The 23919-nt window shown below is 42.4% G+C and overlaps 1 protein-coding gene across 1 annotated transcript in view; it reads left to right on the top strand.

The window, feature by feature from the left end:
- Positions 1 to 916: 916 nt before the first annotated feature.
- PGGT1B (protein geranylgeranyltransferase type I subunit beta) overlaps positions 917 to 23919 on the top strand; it is a 47794-nt gene continuing 24791 nt past the window's right edge. The window contains exons 1-5 of the mRNA XM_040343723.1: positions 917 to 1088; positions 8200 to 8318; positions 18312 to 18379; positions 21082 to 21233; positions 22375 to 22507. Coding sequence (XP_040199657.1) covers positions 964 to 1088; positions 8200 to 8318; positions 18312 to 18379; positions 21082 to 21233; positions 22375 to 22507 — 597 coding nt within the window. The 5' untranslated portion in view covers positions 917 to 963. The remainder of the gene's footprint in view (positions 1089 to 8199; positions 8319 to 18311; positions 18380 to 21081; positions 21234 to 22374; positions 22508 to 23919) is intronic.

The following is a 23919-nucleotide window of genomic DNA, read 5'->3' as shown; positions in this document are numbered from 1 at the left end:
AGGGGCAGGGGCAATTTCAAAGACAATCAGTGCAGAATAAAAATAAAAAAATTAGAATTACACACCCCCGCTCCGCCATGCCTACTAGCATAGGGGGGTTTTATTTTTCCCATTATCTGTGCCCCTTTCTGATGATCATGTGCTGGTCGGAGCGGAGGGAATATTTCTTCAGTTTCGGGCGCATGCCCATTCAGCTTCACTCGCATGTTTTTCTGCCTTTGCTCAAATCCTGGCCAACCACCTGCCTATGTCCTTGCCTTCCCTGGCAGAGTGATCTTCCTCCGCTCCCCATCCAGTAGTAGCCGGGGCCCGAAGAGTAAGACCTGAGAGGCTGTGAGGCGAGCGGCGACGGGCAAAGAGGTTCTGAGTGTTGCCATTTCTAGTAAAGAAAAAATATGTCCCCGAATTTCATTTTAAAAATCTGGTCGCCTTAATATTGGCGGATGTCAGCGGACATCTGTCATCCATAGGAGTTCATGGAGCGTCCGATCAGGTCAACCTGAAAAACTGACAGGCGGACCTGATCGGAAAGGCGCCTTGTGAATTTCTGTGTGTATATATATATTTTTTTTAGCGCTGCACATAGTTCCTTTTCTTTTTTTCCGTGTGCACGCAGTCATACAACTGTTCTGTTGGGAATAAAATAACCTCCCACTAAGCTGCTATGTGATATACAAGACACAGCTGGTGAGCGGCCAGAGAAGCATGACACAGGATAGAAAAGGACTCAGCAGTCTTCATATGACCAGCACACAGCTCCTGCTCTGTATATCCCAGTGTCAGACATAGTAACCCGCTGCTAACATAAGAGGAGTATAGAAGAGAGAAACAAGCACTGCTTCCTCCACTCCTCCTCCTTAGTTACTGCTCGTCACGTGACAGACGCCGGCCGGATGGTTTCTATGGCGCTGAGTGTGATTTCCGCCTGTCCCGGAAGTGCTGAGGGACAAGGCAGGAGGGGAGATGGCGGAGGAGGAAGATGAGTTACTCGGGGAGCGGTTACTTTTCCTGCCGGATCGCCATGTGCGCTATTTCCAGCGGAGCCTGCAGGCTCTCCCCGAGCAGTATGCCTCCCTGGAGACCAGCAGGTAATGAGGGAACATTGGCTGGCTTGTATACAGTGCTGTCTGTGCAGGGCCGGCTGGAGGGGCTTATTTGTGTGAGAGGGCTCAGAATATCCATCAGTAAAGTGATAGTACAGATTGTTATTGATGTGGTGAAGTGGAGGGTGGCTCCTCTCCTTCAGGGTTCTATGGGGTCACCCTCCAGGATCAGGCTATAGGACAGTCTGAGGGGGACACAGACCTTTGCTCTCATATAGTGCTGTGTACTGCAATGGATGAACATAGGTTGTCGCTTGGATGTGCATTAAACAATTGTTTTCTGTGTCCTCTTCACACGGCAGTACCCCTCAGACGTGCGGTCCAGTGATTTGCGATAAAACGCACACATGGGTCATACAGGACTGGATCGCATGTCATTGTACAGAAGCACAACGCGCCACTCTGCTGTACAATGTCATGAATGAAGTGTCATTTTTGTGCATCTCTAATAAAGTTGGGATTATATATATATAGAGCTGTGTGATGTGGTGAAACCTACATCAGGTTGCCTCTACTGCCGTCTCGCTGCATCCAGAATAGACACTAAAGCGCTGCAGTTTTGTGTGGAGCAGCTTCCCAGGGGAGGGTGAGCAACCAGCTCTCCACTGCACCATCACAAGCTCACTCAGCACGTTTGGTCCTGGAACAGGTGACTTATGCCAGGAGGCTGGGCAAAGGACACCGTCCTAGTATAGGAGGAAGGAATCAAATCAGCCTGACTTCACTTTTTGAGTGAAGTTCTGCTTTAAAACAGAGCTCCACCCAAAAGGCACTTCGCAGGTGGCCCATTCACAGAGCGCAGCGTGTTAGGAAACCGGCTGCCAGTTTCCATTAGCCAAGATGGCAGCGCCAACACCTGTGAACCGATTCAAGAATCGACTCGGGTAAAGACACCGCTGGATGCCTTGACGGGTAAGTTACCTAATTGTAAAAGTCAGCAGCTACAGTATTTGTAGCTGCTGACTTTACATTTTTGGAGGGGGGGGGGGGGTGAAACTCTTCTTTAAACACTTCCAGAGCAGGCCTTTTCTGGCACCTTTTGTTTACGTGTAACAATCAGTATTTCTTCCTAGAAAGTTGCTTGGACCCCCCCAAACATTGTCAACGGCAGCATCTTTAAAAGTATTTGAAAACACCAATCTTGGTGTGATTAAATGCTTTTAAGGGCAAAGGAGGAATTTGGAATTTTATAGACCCCAGACCTCTCCATAAAGAGGACCTGTCACATGCCTATTGCTGTCATAAGGATGTTTACATTCCTCAAGACAGCAGTACAAGTGATACAAATTTAAAGCAACAGTGTAAAAAATATATAAAAATAATAATTAAAGCGGGAGTTCACCCATAAAAAAATGTTTACCCTTAGATTCCTGCTCATTTTGTCTAGGGGAATCGGCTAGTTGTTTTAAAATCGAAGCTGTACTTACCGTTGTAGAGGGCGATCTTCTCCGTCGCTTCCGGGTATGGGTCTTCGGGAGCGGGCGTTCCTATTTTGATTGACAGTCTTCCGACAGGCTTCCGACGGTCGCATCCATCGCGTCACGAGAAGCCGAACGTCGTTGCGGCTCTATACTGCGCCTGCGCACCGACGTTCGGCTACTTTCGGAAAATCGTGACGCGATGGATGCGACCATCGGAAGCCTGTCGGAAGCCGGTCAATCAAAATAGGAACGCCCAGTCCCGCAGCCCATACCCGGAAGCGGCGGAGAAGATCGCTCTCTACAACGGTAAGTACAGCTTCGGTTTTAAAACAACTACCCGATTCCCCTAGACAAAATGAGCAGGAATCTAAGGTTAAAAAATGTTATTTCCGGGTGAACTGTCCACTTTAAAAAAAAAAGTAATCTTTTATTTTATTTTGACAGAAAAATTGGTTAAATAATGCGCAAATAGTGTGTGAGTTCAGGCAAACATTTGGTATTGGGTGTGAACCCAGCCTCAATATGTGTTGAGGTTGCCAACTGTCTGAAAAAATGTGTTGTTGCATTTACAGTGAGGAAAATAAGTATTTGAACACCCTGCTATTTTGCAAGTTCTCCCACTTGGAAATCATGGAGGGGTCTGAAATTGTCATCGTAGGTGCATGTCCACTGTGAGAGACATAATCAAAAAAAAAAAATCCAGAAATCACAATGTATGATTTTTTTAACTATTTATTTGTATGATACAGCTGCAAATAAGTATTTGAACACCTGAGAAAATCAATGTTAATATTTGGTACAGTAGCCTTTGTTTGCAATTACAGAGGTCAAACGTTTCTTGTAGTTTTTCACCAGCTTTGCACACACTGGAGGAGGGATTTTGGCCCACTCCTCCACACAGATCTTCTCTAGATCAGTCAGGTTTCTGGGCTGTCGCTGAGAAACACGGAGTTTGAGCTCCCTCCAAAGATTCTCTATTGGGTTTAGGTCTGGAGACTGGCTAGGCCACGCCAGAACCTTGATATGCTTCTTACAGAGCCACTCCTTGGTTATCCTGGCTGTGTGCTTCGGGTCATTGTCATGTTGGAAGACCCAGCCTCGACCCATCTTCAAAGCTCTAACTGAGGGAAGGAGGTTGTTGCCCAAAATCTCGCAATACATGGCCCCGGTCATCCTCTCCTTAATACAGTGCAGTCGCCCTGTCCCATGTGCAGAAAAACACCCCCAAAGCATGATGCTACCACCCCCATGCTTCACAGTAGGGATGGTGTTCTTGGGATGGTACTCATCATTCTTCTTCCTCCAAACACGGTTAGTGGAATTATGACCAAAAAGTTCTATTTTGGTCTCATCTGACCACATGCCTCTGGATCATCCAAATGGTCATTGGCAAACTTAAGACGGGCCTTGACATGTGCTGGTTTAAGCAGGGGAACCTTCCGTGCCATGCATGATTTCAAACCATGACGTCTTAGGCCCCGTACACACGACAGAGTTTCTCGGCAGAATTCACCGAGAAACTCGGTCAAAACCCGGATTCTGCCGAGAAACTCTGTCGTCTGTACAGTTTTGGCTCGATGGAGCCGCCGAGGAGCTCGACGAGAAAATAGAGAACATGTTCTCTATTTTCTCGTTGTTCTATGGGAGAAGGCGGCCCGCCAAGCTCCTCGGCGGCTTCATCCCAGAACTCGACGAGGAACTCGACGTGCTTGGCACGTCGAGTTCCTCGGCCGTGTGTACGGGGCCTTAGTGTATTACCAACAGTAACCTTGGAAACGGTGGTCCCAGCTCTTTTCAGGTCATTGACCAGCTCCTCCCGTGTAGTCCTGGGCTGATTTCTCACCTTTCTTAGGATCATTGAGACCCCACAAGGTGAGATTTTGCATGGAGCCCCAGTCCGAGGGAGATTGACAGTCATGTTTAGCTTCTTCCATTTTCTAATGATTGCTCTAACAGTGGACCTTTTTTCACCAAGCTGCTTGGCAATTTCCCCGTAGCCCTTTCCAGCCTTGTGGAGGTGTACAATTTTGTCTCTAGTGTCTTTGGACAGCTCTTTGGTCTTGGCCATGTTAGTAGTTGGATTCTTACTGATTGTATGGGGTGGACAGGTGTCTTTATGCAGCTAATGACCTCAAACAGGTGCATCTAATTTAGGATAATAAATGGAGTGGAGGTGGACATTTTAAAGGCAGACTAACAGGTCTTTGAGGGTCAGAATTCTAGCTGATAGACAGGTGTTCAAATACTTATTTGCAGCTGTATCATACACATAAATAGTTAAAAAATCATAAATTGTGATTTCTGGAATTTTTTTTTTTTGATTATGTCTCTCACAGTGGACATGCACCTACGATGACAATTTCAGACCCCTCCATGATTTCCAAGTGGGAGAACTTGCAAAATAGCAGGGTGTTCAAATACTTATTTTCCTCACTGTAGGTAGTTCTCATATACATATGATAACCCCCCTCCCCCTTCCCTTCCCCCCATGCACTCTGACAACTGACAGCAAAGTTGTGAAATACCAAACATTCCTGCAGAAAGCTGTAGATCAGCGAACACCTGTTTTGATAATTAAAAGCAAACTGGTGATGAGAAAAGTATAATGGGTTGACCTCTCATTCTAAAAAAAGGCTTGTTTGCCGGTCCACTGGTGTCAGAGTCCCTGGCCTTAAAGAAGAATACTGATTAGTAAACTCAGAGCGAGGTCAGACCAGCTCATGCTTGTTTTGGGTCTGGAACGTCAAAAGTATTGAAGCTTTGGGGTCAGTATTGCAAACAGTCTGCTGGGCAAAAGCTCAACCCCTTTCCCAAAGTGTCACATTGAGATCACCTTGTGGAACTTCTTTGAAACATTGATCCCCCTCTTTGTCTTGTGGTGTCCCATTCGTATATCTTCTCAACAGAAACTTTGTAGAGAGTCTTGCACTGAACTTGGTCCTCTTCATTGCTTTGCTACACCAATGATCAACCCTTAGGCTGGGTTCACACTACTACACTACTTTCATCCTACTTTGCTCTGTGTTCAATGTTTCCCTATGAGAGCGTCTTGTAGCGTCCTACACAAGTCGATCGGACTTTGAAAATGCTCCCTGTACTACTTTTGGTCCTACATTGATCCTACTTCAGGCCCATTGAATATCATTGAAGTCGGACCAAAGTAGTATCCTGTTCATGAAAGTAGGATGGATGTAGGACCAATGTAGCAGAGCAAAGTAGGATGTGAAAGTAGTGTAGTAGTGTGAACCCAGCCTTAGGGCCCTTTCACACCTGCGGGCCGTATGTCCGTATTTCATCCATCCGTTTTCGGATGAAATATAGACATTCATGTATCCCTATGGGATTGTGGATGTCAGCGGATGAACATCCGCTGACATCCGATCTCATCGGTCCCCGCTACGGTCCGTTTCTGCAGGCGGAGCAAAATCCTATTTTTCCATCTGTCATCGGATCTGATAAACACGTTCAGACGGTCCGTCTTCATCTGATTCCCCCCCCCCCCTATAGAGGAGAGCGGAGATCTGACAGGGCGGTCCCTGCACAGTGCTCAGGGACCGCCCTGTCATCTGCCGGCTCAGCGGGGATCAACGTAGCGATCCACGCTGAGCAATCGGATGATAAAGGTACGAATCCTCACAGGATCCGTACATGTGAAAGGGCCCTTAGGAAGGTCTTGGATGGTTGTGGGATCTCTTGAGTAGCTGACAGTGGTTTTGAAGAAGCATACAGTCCCTTTGCCTCTGGTTTAAAAGTATATTCTGTGACTGCTCATATAGACAGTTCACATTATACATGGTTGAATGCTGTTGCATGGGCATATTTCAAATCGGCCTGTAAAAGTAAAGGTCTCTCTAAAGGCCCGTACACACGATCTGACTTTTTGACAACAAACCTCAGACGGACCTGTTTTTGCAGCTAATCCGACCGTAATCGGACAAACCTTTTCATCGGACAAATGTTCGCTGTGTGAACAGACAAACTTTCCACCAACAAATTTCCTACGTTGGATAATCTGATCGTGTGTACACAAGTCCATCGGACTAAAGTCCAAAGTACAAACACGCTTGCTCAGAACCAATGCTAAAGATCAGACAACAATAGCAGAAGTTGCCCAAAGGGTGGCGGTAAAGATCAGAAAAAACACGTAGTATGTCGCTACATTCGTGTTTGTTGGCTGAAAAGGTGTGTATGCATAACAAGTTCACGGACAACGCCCTTCAGAGCAAAATCCACGGAAAAGTCCATTAGAAGTCCGAACGTGTGTATGAGGCTTTACTTTGCAAGGCCAAGGGGGAATTTTTAGAAAGGTAACAGCTAGAACTGCACGATTAATCGTTAATGAATATTTCCCAATATTTGTGGAGAAAAAAGGTAAATTTTTGGGGTACAGTGTCGCACAACAGGTCAACTGTCAGTTAAAGTAACGCAGTGCCGTATCACAAAAAAAAATGGTCTGGTCATTAAAGTGGATGTAAACCCTCACATATACCAAGTGAAGTGAACAGCCTCAAATGCAGAGATGAAACAAATCTCCCTACATAGATTTTACATAAATACATACGTAAAACCGGCTGTCTTCAGCTTAATATGCTGTTTAGAAAGTGCACATTGTGTTAGAATATTTTCTCTTGATTTACCTGTGGGTGTGGATTCTTGCCATACACTGAGACAACTGATTTGGAGGAAAGGAACACACCCCCCTCCACATAGAGACTTTCAGTGCTGTTCTGTGAATAGACCACCTCTCTGCTAATCTACTTATAGCACCCACCCTGACACAAATTTCAGCCTGGTTTTATCTCCTGTATCAGAGAACTTGTCAGAAGTTATCATGCTGATCACAGGAGAAAGCCATGGGACAGTGTTTTGGAGAGTGATAAGTAAACACTGCAGATATATATGTGCCCAGCTCAAATTTCATGAATCGGGTTTACATCCACTTTAAGGGGGTAAATCCTTCCAGGGCTGAAGTGGTTCAAGTGAATCTTTTCTAAACAAATTGCATTGAAAGAGCGCTGTGCAAATACAGTGCGACATAAAATATTGCAACAACCGCCATTTTATTCTCTAGAGTCTCTTCTAAAATATATATGTTTGGAGGTTCTAAGTAACTTTCTAGCAAAAAATACAGCTTTTTAACTTGTAGGCAACAAGTGTCAGAAAAAGGTTTAGCCTTTTAAGTGGTTAAACTGACCTCATTTACGGACTGAATTTCATTCCTTTGATCTAAAAGAACTAAAAGATACTTTGTTTATAATTATCTTCCCAGCACTGACAATGTTGTGATAAACTTGGCAGGCTGCCTGTTTTTTTTTTTTTTTTTGGCAGAAGTGAGCAGGGAACTCTCTGCACCAAATCAAGGAAATGCTGTATTAAGATCGTGAGGGGGGTTGAATCGAGATTGTGATTTATTTATTTTTAAACGATTAATCTTGCAGCTCTATTGCCTTGATTGAAAAACACTGGTTTAATTGAAAATGTTGTTTGTAAATGGGGAAAGAGCATAGATCTGAAGTTACATTTAGAATGTTGACCCCACAGTGTATTGGTTAGCTGGACCCCATCGCTGTATTTTTCAAGTGAGCATATTTTTATTGCCGTGGAAAAAACGGCACAAGTCCAGGGTTATATCAGAAGGTATTGACGCTTGTAAAATGTGCCTCGTTTGTTTCTAGGTTAACTATCGCATTTTTTGCACTGTCTGGGCTGGACATGTTGGATTCGTTGCATGTGTTGGACAAGGATGAGATCATTGAATGGATATATTCCCTCCAAGTCCTTCCCACTGAAGAAAGTGAGTATCCTTTTAAATGGGAATTAGTAGCATATTTGTAAAATGACCCCTCCTCTGTTCTGCATCTATAGTCCCCAGGATTTACGTTGGCATTTTTTTTTTTTTTTGTGTGTCATCAGCAATGATTATGCCGGCCATACACAGAGCAAATTTCTTTCCTGCAACCACAGACAGCCGAATTTCTCTCAATGGCAGAGCCATTGTGTTCTCTCAGCAGGTGGGGGTTGGGTACATTCAACCTGCCCATACATAGTTCGAGTCTCAACTGGTCCAGCCAATATTTGAACAGTCTATGGCCAGCTTAAGGCAAGTGCTGAGCCAGCAAGTTTAACCATTTGCCGACCAGCTCATATACTGCAGCAGTTTGGCAGCCCTACGGGAATCGCCATACCTGTACGCCAACTTGCGCAGTGGCGGGGGCACTCTCACTCCCGCTGCGGGAGCGTGCCTGTGGGTCGGGCAGACTTGATGTCTGCCTGTGATCTCCTAGTACAGAGGCAGGACGGGGATCTGCCAGTGTAAACAAGGCTGATCCCTGTTCTGACAGGGGACATGTCAGATCTTCTGTTCCCAGTGATCGGGAACAGTGATCTCTGTCATGTCCTAGTGAGCCCACAGTTAGAACACACCTAGGGAATCACACTTAAACCCTTTAAGTCGCCCCCTAGTGTTAACACCTTCCCTGCATTTTTATAGCTCTGATCAATGCAATAATGTCACTGGTCGCCAAAAAGTGTCATTTGGGGTAAGATTTGTCCGCCACAATGTCGCAGTCCCGCTAAAAATTGCAGATCGCCACCATTACTAGTAAAAAACAATAAAAGTCCCTAAATCTATTGCATAGTAACGTTTGCACAAACCAGTCAATGTACACCTATTGCAATTTTTTTTCTTTCTAACCAAAAATATCTTTAGCCGTTTGGACGTGATGCTGGAACATACATACATATACAAACAAACACGTTGAGTTTTTTATATATATATATATATATATATATATATATATATATATATATATATATATATATATATATATATATATATATATACTGCAGCTGCTGACTTTAAAAAAAAATTGACACTTACCTGTCCAGCACGCCTGTGGTCTTGCGAAGCTGTTCCCACAAATAGAGCTTTCTTTTGGTGGTATTTGATCACCTCTGCGTTTCTTAAAAAGGGCACCAATTTTGAAAAATATATATATATATATTTTTTTTTTTTACTTTTTGCTATAATGCATATCCAATTTATATATATATATATATATATATATATATATATATATATATATATATATATATATATATATATATATATATATATATATATATATATATATATATATATATATATATATATTAAAAATAAATTGGATATGCATTATAGCAAAAAAAAAAAAAATATATATATATATATATTTTTCAAAATTGGTGCCCTTTTTAAGAAACGCAGAGGTGATCAAATACCACCAAAAGAAAGCTCTATTTGTGGGAACAGCTTTGCAAGACCACAGGCGCGCTGGACAGGTAAGTGTAAATTTTTTTTTAAAAGTCAGCAGCTGCAGTATTTGTAGCTGCTGGCTTTAAAAAAAAAAAAAAATTTCCGGGTGGACCTCTGCTTTAAACATTGGTACTGCTTGTCCAGCGGCAGCAGCTGTCATAAAGTTTACAGGCTGCTGGCAACAGTATGGATGGTGTGCCTGTGCCTTCTGCCCACACCTTAATGCCAGTCTTGTGCTTTGCGGTTAGGACAGGGTGAGAGGTCAGAAGTAGCAGCTTTTTTTTTTAATCCACTCAGTATAAGTTGGCCATACATTTTAGGTTTGACCTCAAATTATATGGTTTTGGTTAATCTAAAGGAAAATTGTATAATTTAGGCCAGCCATAGGTTTGTTTTATCTTCACTATGTAACCCAGTATGTCAGCCCAAATACCTCCTTTCTTTCTCTCTAAGGCAAAGTTTGCATCTATGCGATTTTTGCATTTTTGAACATGTGGTTTTGATGCATTTTTCATGCTTTTCTGAATAGCTGGTTAAGGAGTGGGTGGCCACTGCGTCCGTATCAACTGATAGCTCCTCAGCTGTCAGCGGGATTCCCTGCTGACAGCTGAATGTAAACAAAAAAATGCCTGGTCTAGTATGGCTTTTACTGGGAATCCCACGCCAAAATTAAAAATGGCGTGAAGTCCATACCAGACCCTTATTGAGCGAGCTTCCCCCACCCCCAAAGCACCTTGTCCCCATATTGAAGAGGACAATGACCTTTTCCTCACAAGCCTGGCCTTTTGGTGGGGGCGGGATGACTTATTGGAATCTGGAAGCCCCCTTTAGCAAGGATGCTGCCAGATATCGCCACCACCCCCCCATGTCAATTAGTATAGGAAACAGTAACCCTACTCCTTCACCAAATAAAACTTCCAAGTAAATAAAAGCCAGTTTTTGAGAAGTCTTTATCCATAAACCCCAAAAAAACAATAACATGTCCTCTGAAGTAGATCCAACTTCGATCACGCTGAACGCTGACCCGCACCGACTCTTGGCCTCCACCCTGGCAGCTCTGCCGCTTAATAATTGAAGGGACGGGGCTTCCTGATGTAACCGGGTACCCCCGCCCCCTTATGATCTCTATCGGAGGAAAACATCCTCAGGGGGTTCAGCGTGATTGACGTTTCATCTATTGTGGGGACACGTGTCTTTGAGCCACATGTTTGGACATGTGGCCTTGTATGGTTCAGGGGGGGGGGGGCACACGCTTGTTTCTCCCCCCCCCCCTTTTTTTCCCCCCGACCAAAGGGCCTAGTAGGGATTTGGGGGGGGGGGGGGGCATGCCTTTTTTTTCAGTCTTTTACATTGAGTAACATTAAAATAGTTTGAACATTTGTCAGATAAACCTCTGCCTATCTTTACTTCTGAGACACTCTGACTCTCTCAGATGCTCTTGCCCTGTCCTGACTTTTTTGGGACGTGTGGCTGTCGTCATTTTCAAAATGACTTTTTTCTTAAAATTGTACTTTTTTTTTTCTAAATTTAAAATATTTGGTATGTTTTCTATTTGCTAATGTGAATAACATATGGGTTTGAGATTTGCAAATCTGAGCATGCTAATTTTATATAGATATAGTGTGCTGCTGACATCAGTTTTTGCAGATCATTCATGACGGATGTGGAGTGCGATGGGTGAATTTTGAATAGGCTCTTTTGGGACAGTGTGTACTCGCACATCTTAATTTCCTGTATACATGAACCCTAACAAATATAAAAAGAATAAATTATATTTTATTTAAGCTCATCACGTCTCAAATATTCATCTTGGTAGTATGTTTTGATTGTAAATTCAATTTAGGACATAGTTTGTATATAAAATTATATGTTTGGCTGTATTCATTAATTTGCACTAGGTGGCAGTATTTGGTAAAATTAAACCATTCATGTATTTCTTGCTCTTTATTCCAGCTGTCTGCCTGCTGCCTTGGGCTGTATTTTCTCTGCACATATGGATTAAAGAGAAAAAGCAATTTTGCTTAGAATTCTTTATTTCATAGGACTAAAAAGTGACCATATGGCAACTTTCAAGTATTAGAACTGGAGACATATTAGATAGATTTTTAGAGATCTTTGCATGTAAGAAAATTTCCAATAATCCTATATTACAGTGGTCTTCCTATACAACCCATTTCATTTATATCCAGTGAGGTAGGCCTTTGTACTACTTCCTGATCTAGCTGGTGTATGGCCAGCTTATTACCTAAGAGAGATGCTCTAGGTTCACCTCAGATGCAGTGGTATTGGGTTGGGTGGCTGTACCAGCGCAGTCCCACCGCATGACAAAATGCCTTGTCTCCCTATCTGCCCAGTTCACCTCACTCTGTTGTGGTGTGCTATACACAAAACAAAAAGTACACTGCGTCACATTGTGCAGCTGGCAATTGAGCTTCATGAGATGTCTGTGTGACATCTCAATAAAGGTTGTTTTAGAAGAAAACCGTGTGAAGTACATATGCAATAATATGCAATCTAATATGAAGCATATAACTATTGCATATATGTATTTGCTTGTCTATCCCTATAAATTAGCTTGTCTATTAAGATTCTGATAAGCACAATAATATAATGTTATCTACGAAAGTAAACACACACACTACTGCTAGTAAAAACAATATCTTTTTTTATTTACCAAGAAAATAGGAATATCACAAACTAAACAGCAGATATCTACAGAGCATATAACAACAATAAAACATCAAATATACTTATCACATCCACATATCAATAGACTCGTTGGCTGGTCTCAAGATGGTAAAAGAGAGTCTGGGCTGCATGGCTTAGGCCCAAGCCAGCATCCAGAGCAAGGTCTCACAATGGTAAAAGAGAGGGCCATCAGGCTCAGGCAGAAGCCAGCAGTGAAAGAGACTGAACTTTTTTCTTTGTGTACTTTTGGCGGCGCCTATCTTCTCTTTTATATTCAGTTGTGACATGATGCTACTTGTATATCAAGACATCGCTTGTATATCAAGTCAAAAATTATTACATTTTGCTTGTCTTGCAAAACGCTCTCAAACCAAGGTTTTACTGTATATAGAAAAATACTTTTTAAAAACTGTAGTTTTTGGCCAAGTGCATCCTAAATTTTCATTTTCGGTACCAAAATTTCCATTCGGTGCACCTCTAGTGGACAGTGTTAATTTCGTCAAGGAAAATTTTTGTCAGCGCCATTTTTCCAGTGATGCAAACTAAACAAAAATTGCTCAGAATTTTCTTCAATTGACAAAAACTATGACGAAAAATCAATTCCAATTTTCGTCAACTAACTTAACCACTTCCATACCAGGCACTTACGCACCTTCCCGCCCAAGCCAATTTCCAGCTTTCAGCACTGTCGCACTTTGAATGGCAATTACGCGGTCATGCTACACTGTACCCAAACAAAATTGGCGTCCTTTTTTCCCCACAAATAGAGCTTTCTTTTGGTGGTATTTGATCACCCCTGCGTTTTTTTTTTTTTTTTGCGCAACAACTCATGGGCGGCACTGATGGGTACCTATGGGTGGCACAGATGGGCACTCTGGGGTGGCACTGATGCATCCATGTTGCCAGTCAGTGCCCATTTGTGGGCACTGATTAGCATCTTTTTTTTTTTTTTTTTTTTTTTTACTGCCTTTTTTTTTTTTTTTTTATTGCCCTCCTTTTTTTTTTGCCCTTCCCTGGTGGTCCAGTGGGGGCTTACCTGGTGGTCCAGTGTGGCGATCCGAGGGGGGGCTGCGCTGAACAAACCCCCCTGGCAGAGTTCCACCCTGAAAATAAAATTTACACCAAAAATCTATGAGAAAAAAAAAAGTTTTTACTTACCAGATATATCTGTTGCTATGCGGAAGTCCCTAATCTGCCTCTTCATCCTCCGCGGTGGATCTTCTTCCTTGTCCTACACTCAGTGTCTTCTTGTGAATGGGGCGCGCTGCCTTCTGGGAACTGTGTGTATCCCAGAGAGCAGCCGGCCCATTCACAAAGCGCCGCTCGCGCATGCGCAGTAGGAAATGGGCAGTGAAGCTGCACGGCTTCACTGCCTGTTTCCCTTACTGTGGATGGCGGCGCCTGGAGCTGCCACGATCGTGGGATAGGCCTTGGCGGTGGCCGACATCGCGGGCGACTAGGAGCGGTAAGTGTCCTTTATTAAAAGTCAGCAGCTACAGTGTTTGTAGCTGCTGACTTTAAAAAAAAAAAAGAAAAAAAATCGCCGGTGGAACCCCCCTTAACGTAAATGTGAGAGAAGGAAGTTTTACTTGTAAAGGAGTTGTATACCAACTAAATCTGTATAGTTTGTTCAAACCTTAACCAGTTTTACTGCTACAGGGTGGCAGCTTTGCTTGGCTCGTTCTGGGTTCAGACCTGGAAGACGCATGCAGATTTAAAAGGTGCACATTGCACAATAATTCCAAACTCCTGATGTGATCCTGCTAAAAGGTTTCTCAAAGCCCATTTCAATCTAGCAGAAGAAAATTTTTAGCGCAGACATTTTGACTTAAGTCACAAAGAATTGCATTAGCAGTTTGTGGAATTAATTTTACTTGTTACCTGAAATTGCTCTTGAAAGCAATATGTGTCAGGGCTGAATTAGAGGTTTAAATGTGGCTATGTAGTTCTTTTGATAACCTAAATATAATTACATCTAGTACTGCTGCTGGCATGATGTACTGTGGTGAATTCTGATGAGGCTGCAGAATGTAGAATTAATAGGTGGGCACAGAAAAAGAGCTGACTCGACACACAAACCCATGTCTGCAGATGACCAATATCTGGAAGGCAGTATTGCCAACCTACCAGATTTAAATTTACTGGCACAGCCACGTTTTTACTGGCGTTTCCAAAAGTTACAAAATTATGTTTTTAAGTGCAAATTTCAGTATCTAGACTACAAATAAGTACAGCATGCAATTAAGTAAAAAAAAAAAAAAAACATTTCTGATTTTTTTTTTTTTCTTTTCGCTATAGTAAGTAGCTCAGGAGGGCAAGACATTAGAATGGGCAAGGGCACACAAATGAAATTGACTCTCGCAATGACAGCAATGTGCAGAACCACATATGATGATACCTCCCCGACACATCCCCTCTTGAGTCAGTGACGGTCTCTCTCCACCCCAGGTGGTCCCTTCAGTCTACTCCAGTCCAAACAGCACCGACAGTCCTGCTCCCAGCTTGCCTTGTTTCCGACCCGCAAACTAGGCTCTGGCCACGTTGCTTGGCTCTCTTGCCACACAACGCGCTCAGGCACCGCCTCCAGCAGACCCGCTCCCCTGCCGGCACCACTCGAACATACTGTAGTAGACACTAGAATGGTCTTGGCTAGCATTGAGTGTCGCAGCCATATTTTTTACTGGCAACCTTTTCCTGTTACTGGCAGGAGAAAGGTGCCCATTTTTTACTGGTTTACAGTAAAATACTGACTGCTGACAACACTGCTAAAAGGCATATTTTGCACTGAGCACACAGCAGACTGCAGATTCTGACTCGGCGCAAAGGGATAACCTGATTTGCCTCCTGTGTCGGGTTCCCTTTGTTTTGCAGAGTAATAGAACAATCCAAAGACATGCTTCAGAGTGGGTTTTACTGACACTTATTTTTAATATGATATGTTGATCACAAATGATTGTGTGTGTGTGTGTGTGTGTTTAAAGTAGATTAGTTGGCTTCAATGCTGATTTATATGTTGAATATACAACCCCAATTCAAAAAAGTTATGAGTGCTGTGTAAAATCTACATAACAAAATGCAATGATTTGCAAATCCCATATTGTATTCACAATAGAAAATAGAACACATATCAAATGCTTAACTACTTGCAAACTGCAATACATATGTAAGGTGAGGTTTGCAAGTGGTTTACTGGGGTTATGGCTGAATGGACACAGAGCTGCGGCTCGCCTTGGGTGCCCCCATCGCAAGCTGCTTACTGTAGGGGCACTCAGGAGGGAGGGGCCAGGAGCACCGAGGAGGGACCTGAGAAGGAGGATCCAGGCTGCTCTGTGCAAAACCAATACACAGAGCAGGTAAGTATAAAATTGTTTATTTCTATACACAATAAAAGAGACTTTAGTATCCCTTTAACTGGCCTACGTGCAGTCCAGACCTTTCACCAGTTGAAAATATTTGGTGCATCTTGAAAATATGACAAAGAAGACCAATGACTGTTGAGCAGCTAGTATCCTATATATCCTGCAAAAATGGGACAATATTCCCCTCTCAAAACTAGACTTAGATTATTTTTTTTTTTTTTCTGGTAGCTTTTCTCAGTTTAAACATTTGATATGGTTTCTATTGCAAATAAAATATGGATTTATGAGATTTGCAAATCACTGCATTCTGTTTTTGCAGATTTAAAACAGGGTTTTAGCTTTTTGGAATTGGGGTGGTGCTGTGACTATGCATCCTATATTTTTGAGGATGGTTTTAATTTTTTTTTTTGGACACCAGTACATCTTTATATATTGTACATAGGGGTCATTGATTAACATCCTACTCGTAAGCCATCAAAAGTTTAGGTCCCTCTCACACGGGGGGACCGTTTAGGTCTGTCTGTCAGTTTTTTTGGCGGAACTGAACGGACGCTCCATGCAGGTCTATGGAGCAACGGATGTCAGCGGTGACCATGTCCGCTGACATCCAATCCACTCTGCTCCGCTGTATCCAGATGGATGGAATCCCTATATTCCATCCGTCTGGTGGATCGGATGAAAACGGAGCTTTCAAAACAAGCTTTGTGAGCAATAGTCGGTGAAATGTGCAACTTCATAATGTATTAACGAACACTTGTAGTTTGTTTCTTGTGTCTGCTCATGTGTACGATTCTAATCGTGGAGAGCTAAAGGTGTGAATCCTTGGCTAACAGCCATCATGTTTGGGTGACCATAGATGAACAGCTGTATCGCCTGAACTGTGCTGTTAAAGACTTTGGGCCAGATTCAGGTAGATCTGCGGCAGCGTAACGTATCGCATTTAAGTTACGCCGCCGCAAGTTTTACGGGCAAGTGCTTGATTCACAAAGCACTTGCCTGTAAAGTTGCGGTGGCGTAGCGTAAATCCCTCCAGCGCAAGCCCACCTAATTCAAATGATCCGGGTAGGGTGCGTGAATCATTTAAATTAGGCGCGTTCCCGCGCCGAACTTACTGCGCATGCTCCGTTTTGAAATTTCCCGCCGTGCTTTGCGCGAAATGACGTCGCACCGACGTCATTTTTTGAACTTCGACGTGAGTCACGTCCTTTCCTATTCACGGACGACTTACGAAAAAAAAAAAAAAAAAATTAGACGCGGGAACGACGGCCATACTTTAACATGGTAAGTCTATCTATAGGCCACAAAATAGCAGCTTTAACTATACGCCGAGAAAAGCCGACGTAAGAGAATGTGACGGCCGCGCGTACCTTCGTGGATCGACGGAAAAAGCTAATTAGCATACCCGACGCGAACTCCACCCAGCGGGCGCCGAAGTATTGCACCTACGATCCGAAGGCGTACGCCTGTCGGATCGAAGCCAGAAGCCGTCGTATGTTGGTTTGAGGATTCAAACTAAAGATACGACGCTGCAAATTTGAAAGTACGCCGGAGTATCAGTAGATACGCCGGCGTACTTGCTATGAGAATCTGGCCCTTTATCTAGTGGAATACTGATAGAATGTACTGTCTATCCATTGCGCAATACAGCTTTCATTTCTTTGTGAGCACATGAAGATTGCCTAGGTTTCTCATTAGGACTAGGTTCACATTTGTCCTTTCTGCCTTCTCATGTGGTTTACTCGCATGCGTTAATTTTTTATTTTTATTTTTTTGTACAGCCCGCTGGGTTTAAAAATAAAAAAAAAACTGTACATGTATACTCTACTTGACACCTATGCTGGCTAACCTGTGTAGGAAAGATGTGAATATATACCGTATTTATCGGCGTATAACACGCACCCTAACTTTGAGAGGGAAGTTTCAGGAAAAAAAACTTTCCACAGCCCCCTGCGTATAACACCCAGGCACAGTTTACCTCTATTTTCAGGGTAAAAAAGTCAGTGTTATACGCCAATAAATACAGTACTTGCCTATTTCAGGCTACTCTGGTCTCATGTGATGCCCTGTGTCAGCCAGCAGCAGCTGCAGGGGAGAGGAGAGGGTGCTTGAAAACGACTGGTAAAGTCTGGAGCTGTGAATTCACTTTTCACCCTATGGCAGCCCCTGGTGAATGACACAGGTGAGCCGAAACACATGACCAGACCTCAGAAGCCTAAAAATAGTTAAGTATATGCATATTTTATTGCACAGGTTAGTCAGCATAGGTGTTGGGAGATGGGAAGGAGCATTTTTTTATTTTTTATTTTTTTATTTGGACTAGTTGGGTTTAGCCTTGAATTCTACTTGATATGTATGTTTTAATTTGCTTCTAGCTTGTTTGTGTGTTTGTTTCCTGTACACATTACATATGATCAGTTCCTATTATTTTTTTATTTTTTTTCTGCAGAATCAAATTTAAGTCAATGTGGATTTCGGGGCTCATCATGTTTGGGATTACCTTTCAACCCATCAAAGGTATATTTTAATTGCACATTTTGTATGTTTGATGCAAGGGAAGCAGAAAGCTAAGACTCGTAAAAAAAAAGTGGTGTAACCCCAAATTTTTTTTTTTTTTTTTTTTTTACCCCTGAACTCTTGGATGAGTAGTAGCAACCCTGAAAAATTACAACATAACTTATAAGCTCCTATATCCGTTACAATATCTCTGGTTTATTTATGTATAATTTTTAGGTACCTCCAGAGTAGGTAAAGATGGCTAGCTTTATAGGTTATAGCACCAACTCCCAGTAAAGTATGGTATCACTTTACTGTCATAATATACAGTGCTTTAACGTGGGGGTGTGCCCCTGTGTTTTAGTAGTTTGACTACAGTTGTCTAAAATATATATATATATATATATAATTAAATAGGCCCCCCTGCTTGTTGCTTCAAGTGTTTTTTTTTTTTTTTCTTTCTTACATTCGACCAGGGAATGCAACTTTCACATTGTAAAGGTACATGTTCCAGAACTCGGCATGAAAAAGGAATTTTACTGTTTTTGTATAGCAAGTGCAGACATTTCTGTGCTAATAAAGTCTGAATCAAGAAAAATTTGGCTTTTGCAATGTGAAAGGAGCATTCCCAGATCTAATCTTTAATTAACTCTCCTATTGGAATAAAGTACAGTGGGGAAAATAATTATTTGATCCGCTGCAGATTCTGTAACTTTCCCCATTTACAAAGTAATAAAGGGTCTATAATTTTTTATCATGGGTGTATTTTAAATGATAGAGATAGAATATCAACCAAAAATCCTGAAAAAACACATGATACAAATGTTATAAATTTAGTTGCAGTTCAGTGAGTAAAACAAGTATTTGATCCCCTACCAACCAACAATAATTCTGCCCCCTACAGACTGGCTACAGTATGTGGTACATAGAATAGTTCTGTCCATTTTAAGAAGGTGCTCCCAACGACTACTCGTGTATAAAAGACACCTGTCCACAGAATTTTTCTTCCATTTAAACCTCCCCATCATGGGCAAGACCAAAGAGCTGTCAAAGGACACATGGGGCAAGATTGTAGACCTGCACAAGGCTGGAATGGGCTCCAAGACAGTAGGCAGCTTGGTAAGGAGACAACTGTTGGAACAATTATTCGCAAATGGAAGAAATTCAAAATAACGATCAATTAGCCCTTGGTCTGGAGCGCCATGCAAGATTTTGCCTCATGGAAGGATGATTATGAGAAAAGTCAGTCTAGAACTACACAGGAGGAGCTTGTGAATGATCTGAAGGCAGTTGGGACCACAGTCACCAAACAGACCATTGTTAATACAATACTCCGCCATGGATTAAAATCCTGCAGCGACCACAATGTCCCCTTCCTCAAGAAGGCACAAGAACACCATCCCTACAGTCAAGCACAGAGGTAGAAACCTTATGCTTTTGGGGCCTTTTTTCTGCTAAAGGTACAAGCTGACTTTGCTGCATTGAGGGCCAATGGACAAGGACATGTATTGTAAAATTTTGGATGAGAACCTTCTTCCCTCAGCCAAGATACTGAAGATGTGTTGTGGATGGGTCTTTCAGTATGGCAATGACCTAAAACATACCGCAACCAAGGAGTGACTCAAGAAGAAGCACATTAAGGTCATGGAGTGGCCTAGCCAGTCTCCAGACCTTAATCCTATAGAAAATTTATGGAGGAGCTGAAACTTCGAGTTGCCAAGAGGATTTAGAGAAGATCTGTAAATAAGAGTTTACCAAAATCCCTCCTGAGATGTGTGCAAACCTGGTAACCAACTATAACAGTGGTCATCAATCCTGTCCTCAGGGCCCAGTAACAGGCCAGGTTTGCAAGATAACTGAAATGCATTACAGGTGATATCATTTGCTGCTCAGTGATTGCAGTATTCTAGTCTGCTTCTCCCCAAGGTAATGCATAAAACCTGGCCTGTTATTCGGCCCTGAAGACAGGGTTGTTGACCACTGAACTATAAGAAACGTCTTACCTCTGTGCTTGCCAACCAGTTTTTTTTTCCGCCATGTTTTGCTTGGGGATCAAATGCTTCTTTTGCTCACTGAACTGCAACTCAATTTATAACATTTGTATCATGTGTTTTTTTTTTTTCAGGATTTTTGGTTGATATTCTGTCTTTATCATTTAAAATACACCTATGATAAAAATGATAGACCCTTACTTTCTTTGTAAGTGGGCAAGCTTACAAATTCTGCAGGGGTTCAAATTTCCCCACTAGTACAAACCTGGGAATTCTTGTTCTTCACTCTTCCTATGATGTTCATGGATACCATGCAACGCTTTCTTCCCATTCTAGAGCATATTAAGATGCGTGTGTTGTTTTATTACCATTAGGCCCCTTGGACACTGTTGTCTATATGCTGTGCACTATCCCAGTGTTTTGGTGCTCACAAGCAGAACAGATGCAGCACCCAGTCCTACTGTCTGTAGCATCATATGGCTGGACTAGGCTGATTGCTGTACTTTTAGGGCACTGTTAATCCTTGAACACACATGGTTTCAAACACAAGACCACTTGGTACAGCGTTCGGTCACAGCCATAGACTTAGACAGGCTTCTGGCAGCTAGGCTGGATGCTGCACCTGTCCCTCCTGGATGCACTAAATGCCAGGAGGAATGCACAGCAGATAGACACTCTTGTGTGCATGGGACATTTATAGTTTACAGTTTGGTTTTGTATTTATTTTCTTAGGGCCATGGAATCTATCACCCTTATGATAGCGGACACATAGCAATGACATACACAGCTCTATGTAGCTTGCTGATACTTGGAGATGACTTGAGCCTGGTGAATAAAGAAGCATGTCTTGCAGGGCTGAGGGCCCTTCAGCTTCAGGATGGAAGGTATGCTATTTTTATTTCTTGGTCCCTAAAATGGACCTAAAGTCAAGTGTTGGCATAAAGCTATTTCTTAGTTTCCCTGAGATGGATGCATATTATCTATAGACCCAACTACAGGAATAAGACAAAATGCTTTTTTACATTAGAACCACCTGCATTGCTAGGGTTACCTGCTCATTATGTCCACAGGTACAGAAATAAGAAGTGATACATCCCTTGATATGTGGGATTGGTTCAGAACTACTGCCTTTCTAAGGTGCTTCCAGCTGTGGTTGCACTCCAGTCTCCTGATGATGCGGAGAGATTGCCTACAGACCAGAGTGTCAGAGTTTAGGAGAGTGCTGGGGTGTGCATGAGTGGGGGGGTTAACTAATATAGCCTGTTCAAATCCTCTTAGACCTAATGAACATGTACCCCTAGCAATTCAGGGAGGTTGGGGTGGGTAGATTGCAGGGCTGCAGTGCATAGGTGTGAGGCCAGCCTAGTGTTTGGTCTCTGCTGCAGGGGAGAATCAGTTCTGCAAGACTTTTAACACTGGGATATCATCTATGTGCTCCCCCAGGGGCCAATTTTAGGACATATGACATGTAATCCTGTGTACTGTACCTGTAGCAGTATAGACAGGAAGGTGATAAGTTAAAACTAAGCTATAAGAAAGAGAGCTTTTCTTCACCTGACATTCACATCCTACGCCCATGAGGCTGTACAATGGAGAGAATGTGTTCATCCTTCGTTCTCCACACTCAAAGAGATTACACATTTCTCTTCCGTTCATGGACGGACACAGCATCCTTTGACAGTAGGGTTATATCCGCTTCCTTTGAGTAGAAGGAAGGTGCATAACCCTACTGTCAAAGGATGCTGTGTCCGTCCATGAACTCAGAGAAATGGATTTTACGGTGAGTACAAAAATCCTATTTTTCAGTAATATTTTCCCACTGAACATAATGTTTTCATCATTTAGCTTGCATACTAGAAAAATCATGCAGCTAAACTGGCAGTTTTATGGCGTTCAGATTACTCAGATGTAGACTCTGATTGTAAGGTTACTATACATTTCGTGTAACTTTCTTCACTTCAGATGGCACACCATTGTCCTCTTGCTACATAAAAATGTACTTTTTTTTCCCCCTCCCCCCAACAGTTTCTGTGCAGTACCTGAGGGCAGCGAGAATGACATGAGGTTTGTGTACTGTGCTTCCTGCATTTGCTACATACTTAATGACTGGTCAGGAATGAATATGGAGAAATCTATTGAGTACATTAGAAGAAGCATGGTATGTACCATTTATTTGTGTGCATGTGTTTGTTGTTTGTTTTTTAGCATACAGCATAGCCGTTTTATATTCATAATTTTAAAACCTAAGATAATACGTACGAGTGGCGTTATATAAAAAGTAACGTGTATGGTGAGACTGCAGCAGTCAGGTGGGGTTGTCTATGGTTTTCCTTTATTTTATTTTTTTATGAATGCCATGTTAAATGGTGACTTTGGCAACACTCTTTAGAAGGTGGAAAGAAAAGAAAAAATGCAAAAGGGAAAAACTAAAAGAGACAAAATATGTAATCAAAGCAAATGCTCACATGACATTATCCTTCCAGTTTTCTTTTTGCTGCTTTTTCTTTCTTCTTTTTACCCCCTGTGACTTTCTGTCTAAATATTTTGGCATGAGTAAATTACTAGAGTGGCTAAACCGAATTACAAGCCGTGCACAAATGCGTTCCGTCTGCATAATGCTGTGTTTTTCTTTGGTAAAAATTCTGCTTTAACCACTTAAGGACCAAGCCTATTTTTGACAATTGTCAATAAATATTTTTCTGCTAGAAAATTACTTAGAACCCCCAAACATTATATTTATTTAGCAAAGACTCTGGAGAATAAAATGGTGGTTGTTGCAATATTTTATGTCGCACAGTATTTGCACTTCACTGAATAATAATAAAAAAATGAAACTGTAAAGTTAGCCCAATTTGTATATTGTGAAAGAGGATGTAACGCCAAGTAAATGGATGCCAAACATGTTATGGTTGAAAATTGTGCACATCTGTGGAATAGCGACAAAAAAGGGTACTTAAAATTAAAATGTCGCCTATGGAGATTTTTAACAGTTACCAGGTTAGAGTTACAGAGGAGGTCTTATTTCTCACACTCTGACTTAACATTTGCACCTTGACTTGCGTATGCGTTTTCTTTGCTGCGCGGGGATAGGGGTGCTTTTTTTTTTTTTTACACTGTTTTTTTTTTTAAATGAAATTTAAATAAATCTGATCACTTTTATTGCTGTCACTTAAAAGTATTCGGATCGCCAAAATTGGCGTTATTGAAAAGTGTAATTTTGTAAAAATCTGCGCCGTTGGCAACAGTGTAAACCAGAAGTGACGACGTGATGTCGCTTTTGAGATTTTACATCGGAGACCCGATCAAAGCCGATTCCGGAATGCTGGATGGTGGCTCGGGTGTCCCGGTGGGACGGAAGGCTCGGAAAGTGCAGCAGAATACGTCAGGAGAAGGGGGGGTGTTCCGTCCCCCTCCCACTGCCTGGGATAGCGGCCGATCGGCTGCCAAGGCGGATTGGCCATTATCACCAGATAGTCGAAGGCCCGCTCTAAAAAACGGTACCGGGGTATAGCACAGAGCAGTCCTGATCCTCTTCTTTATAGGTCCCCCTCCAGTGGTTCTGGCTTCACC

The sequence above is a fragment of the Rana temporaria genome, chromosome 1, assembly GCF_905171775.1.
Source record: "Rana temporaria chromosome 1, aRanTem1.1, whole genome shotgun sequence".
NCBI lineage: Eukaryota > Metazoa > Chordata > Amphibia > Anura > Ranidae > Rana > Rana temporaria.
The sequence above is the reverse complement of the archived record's forward strand: the minus strand, read 5'-3'. Positions and strand labels throughout refer to the sequence as shown.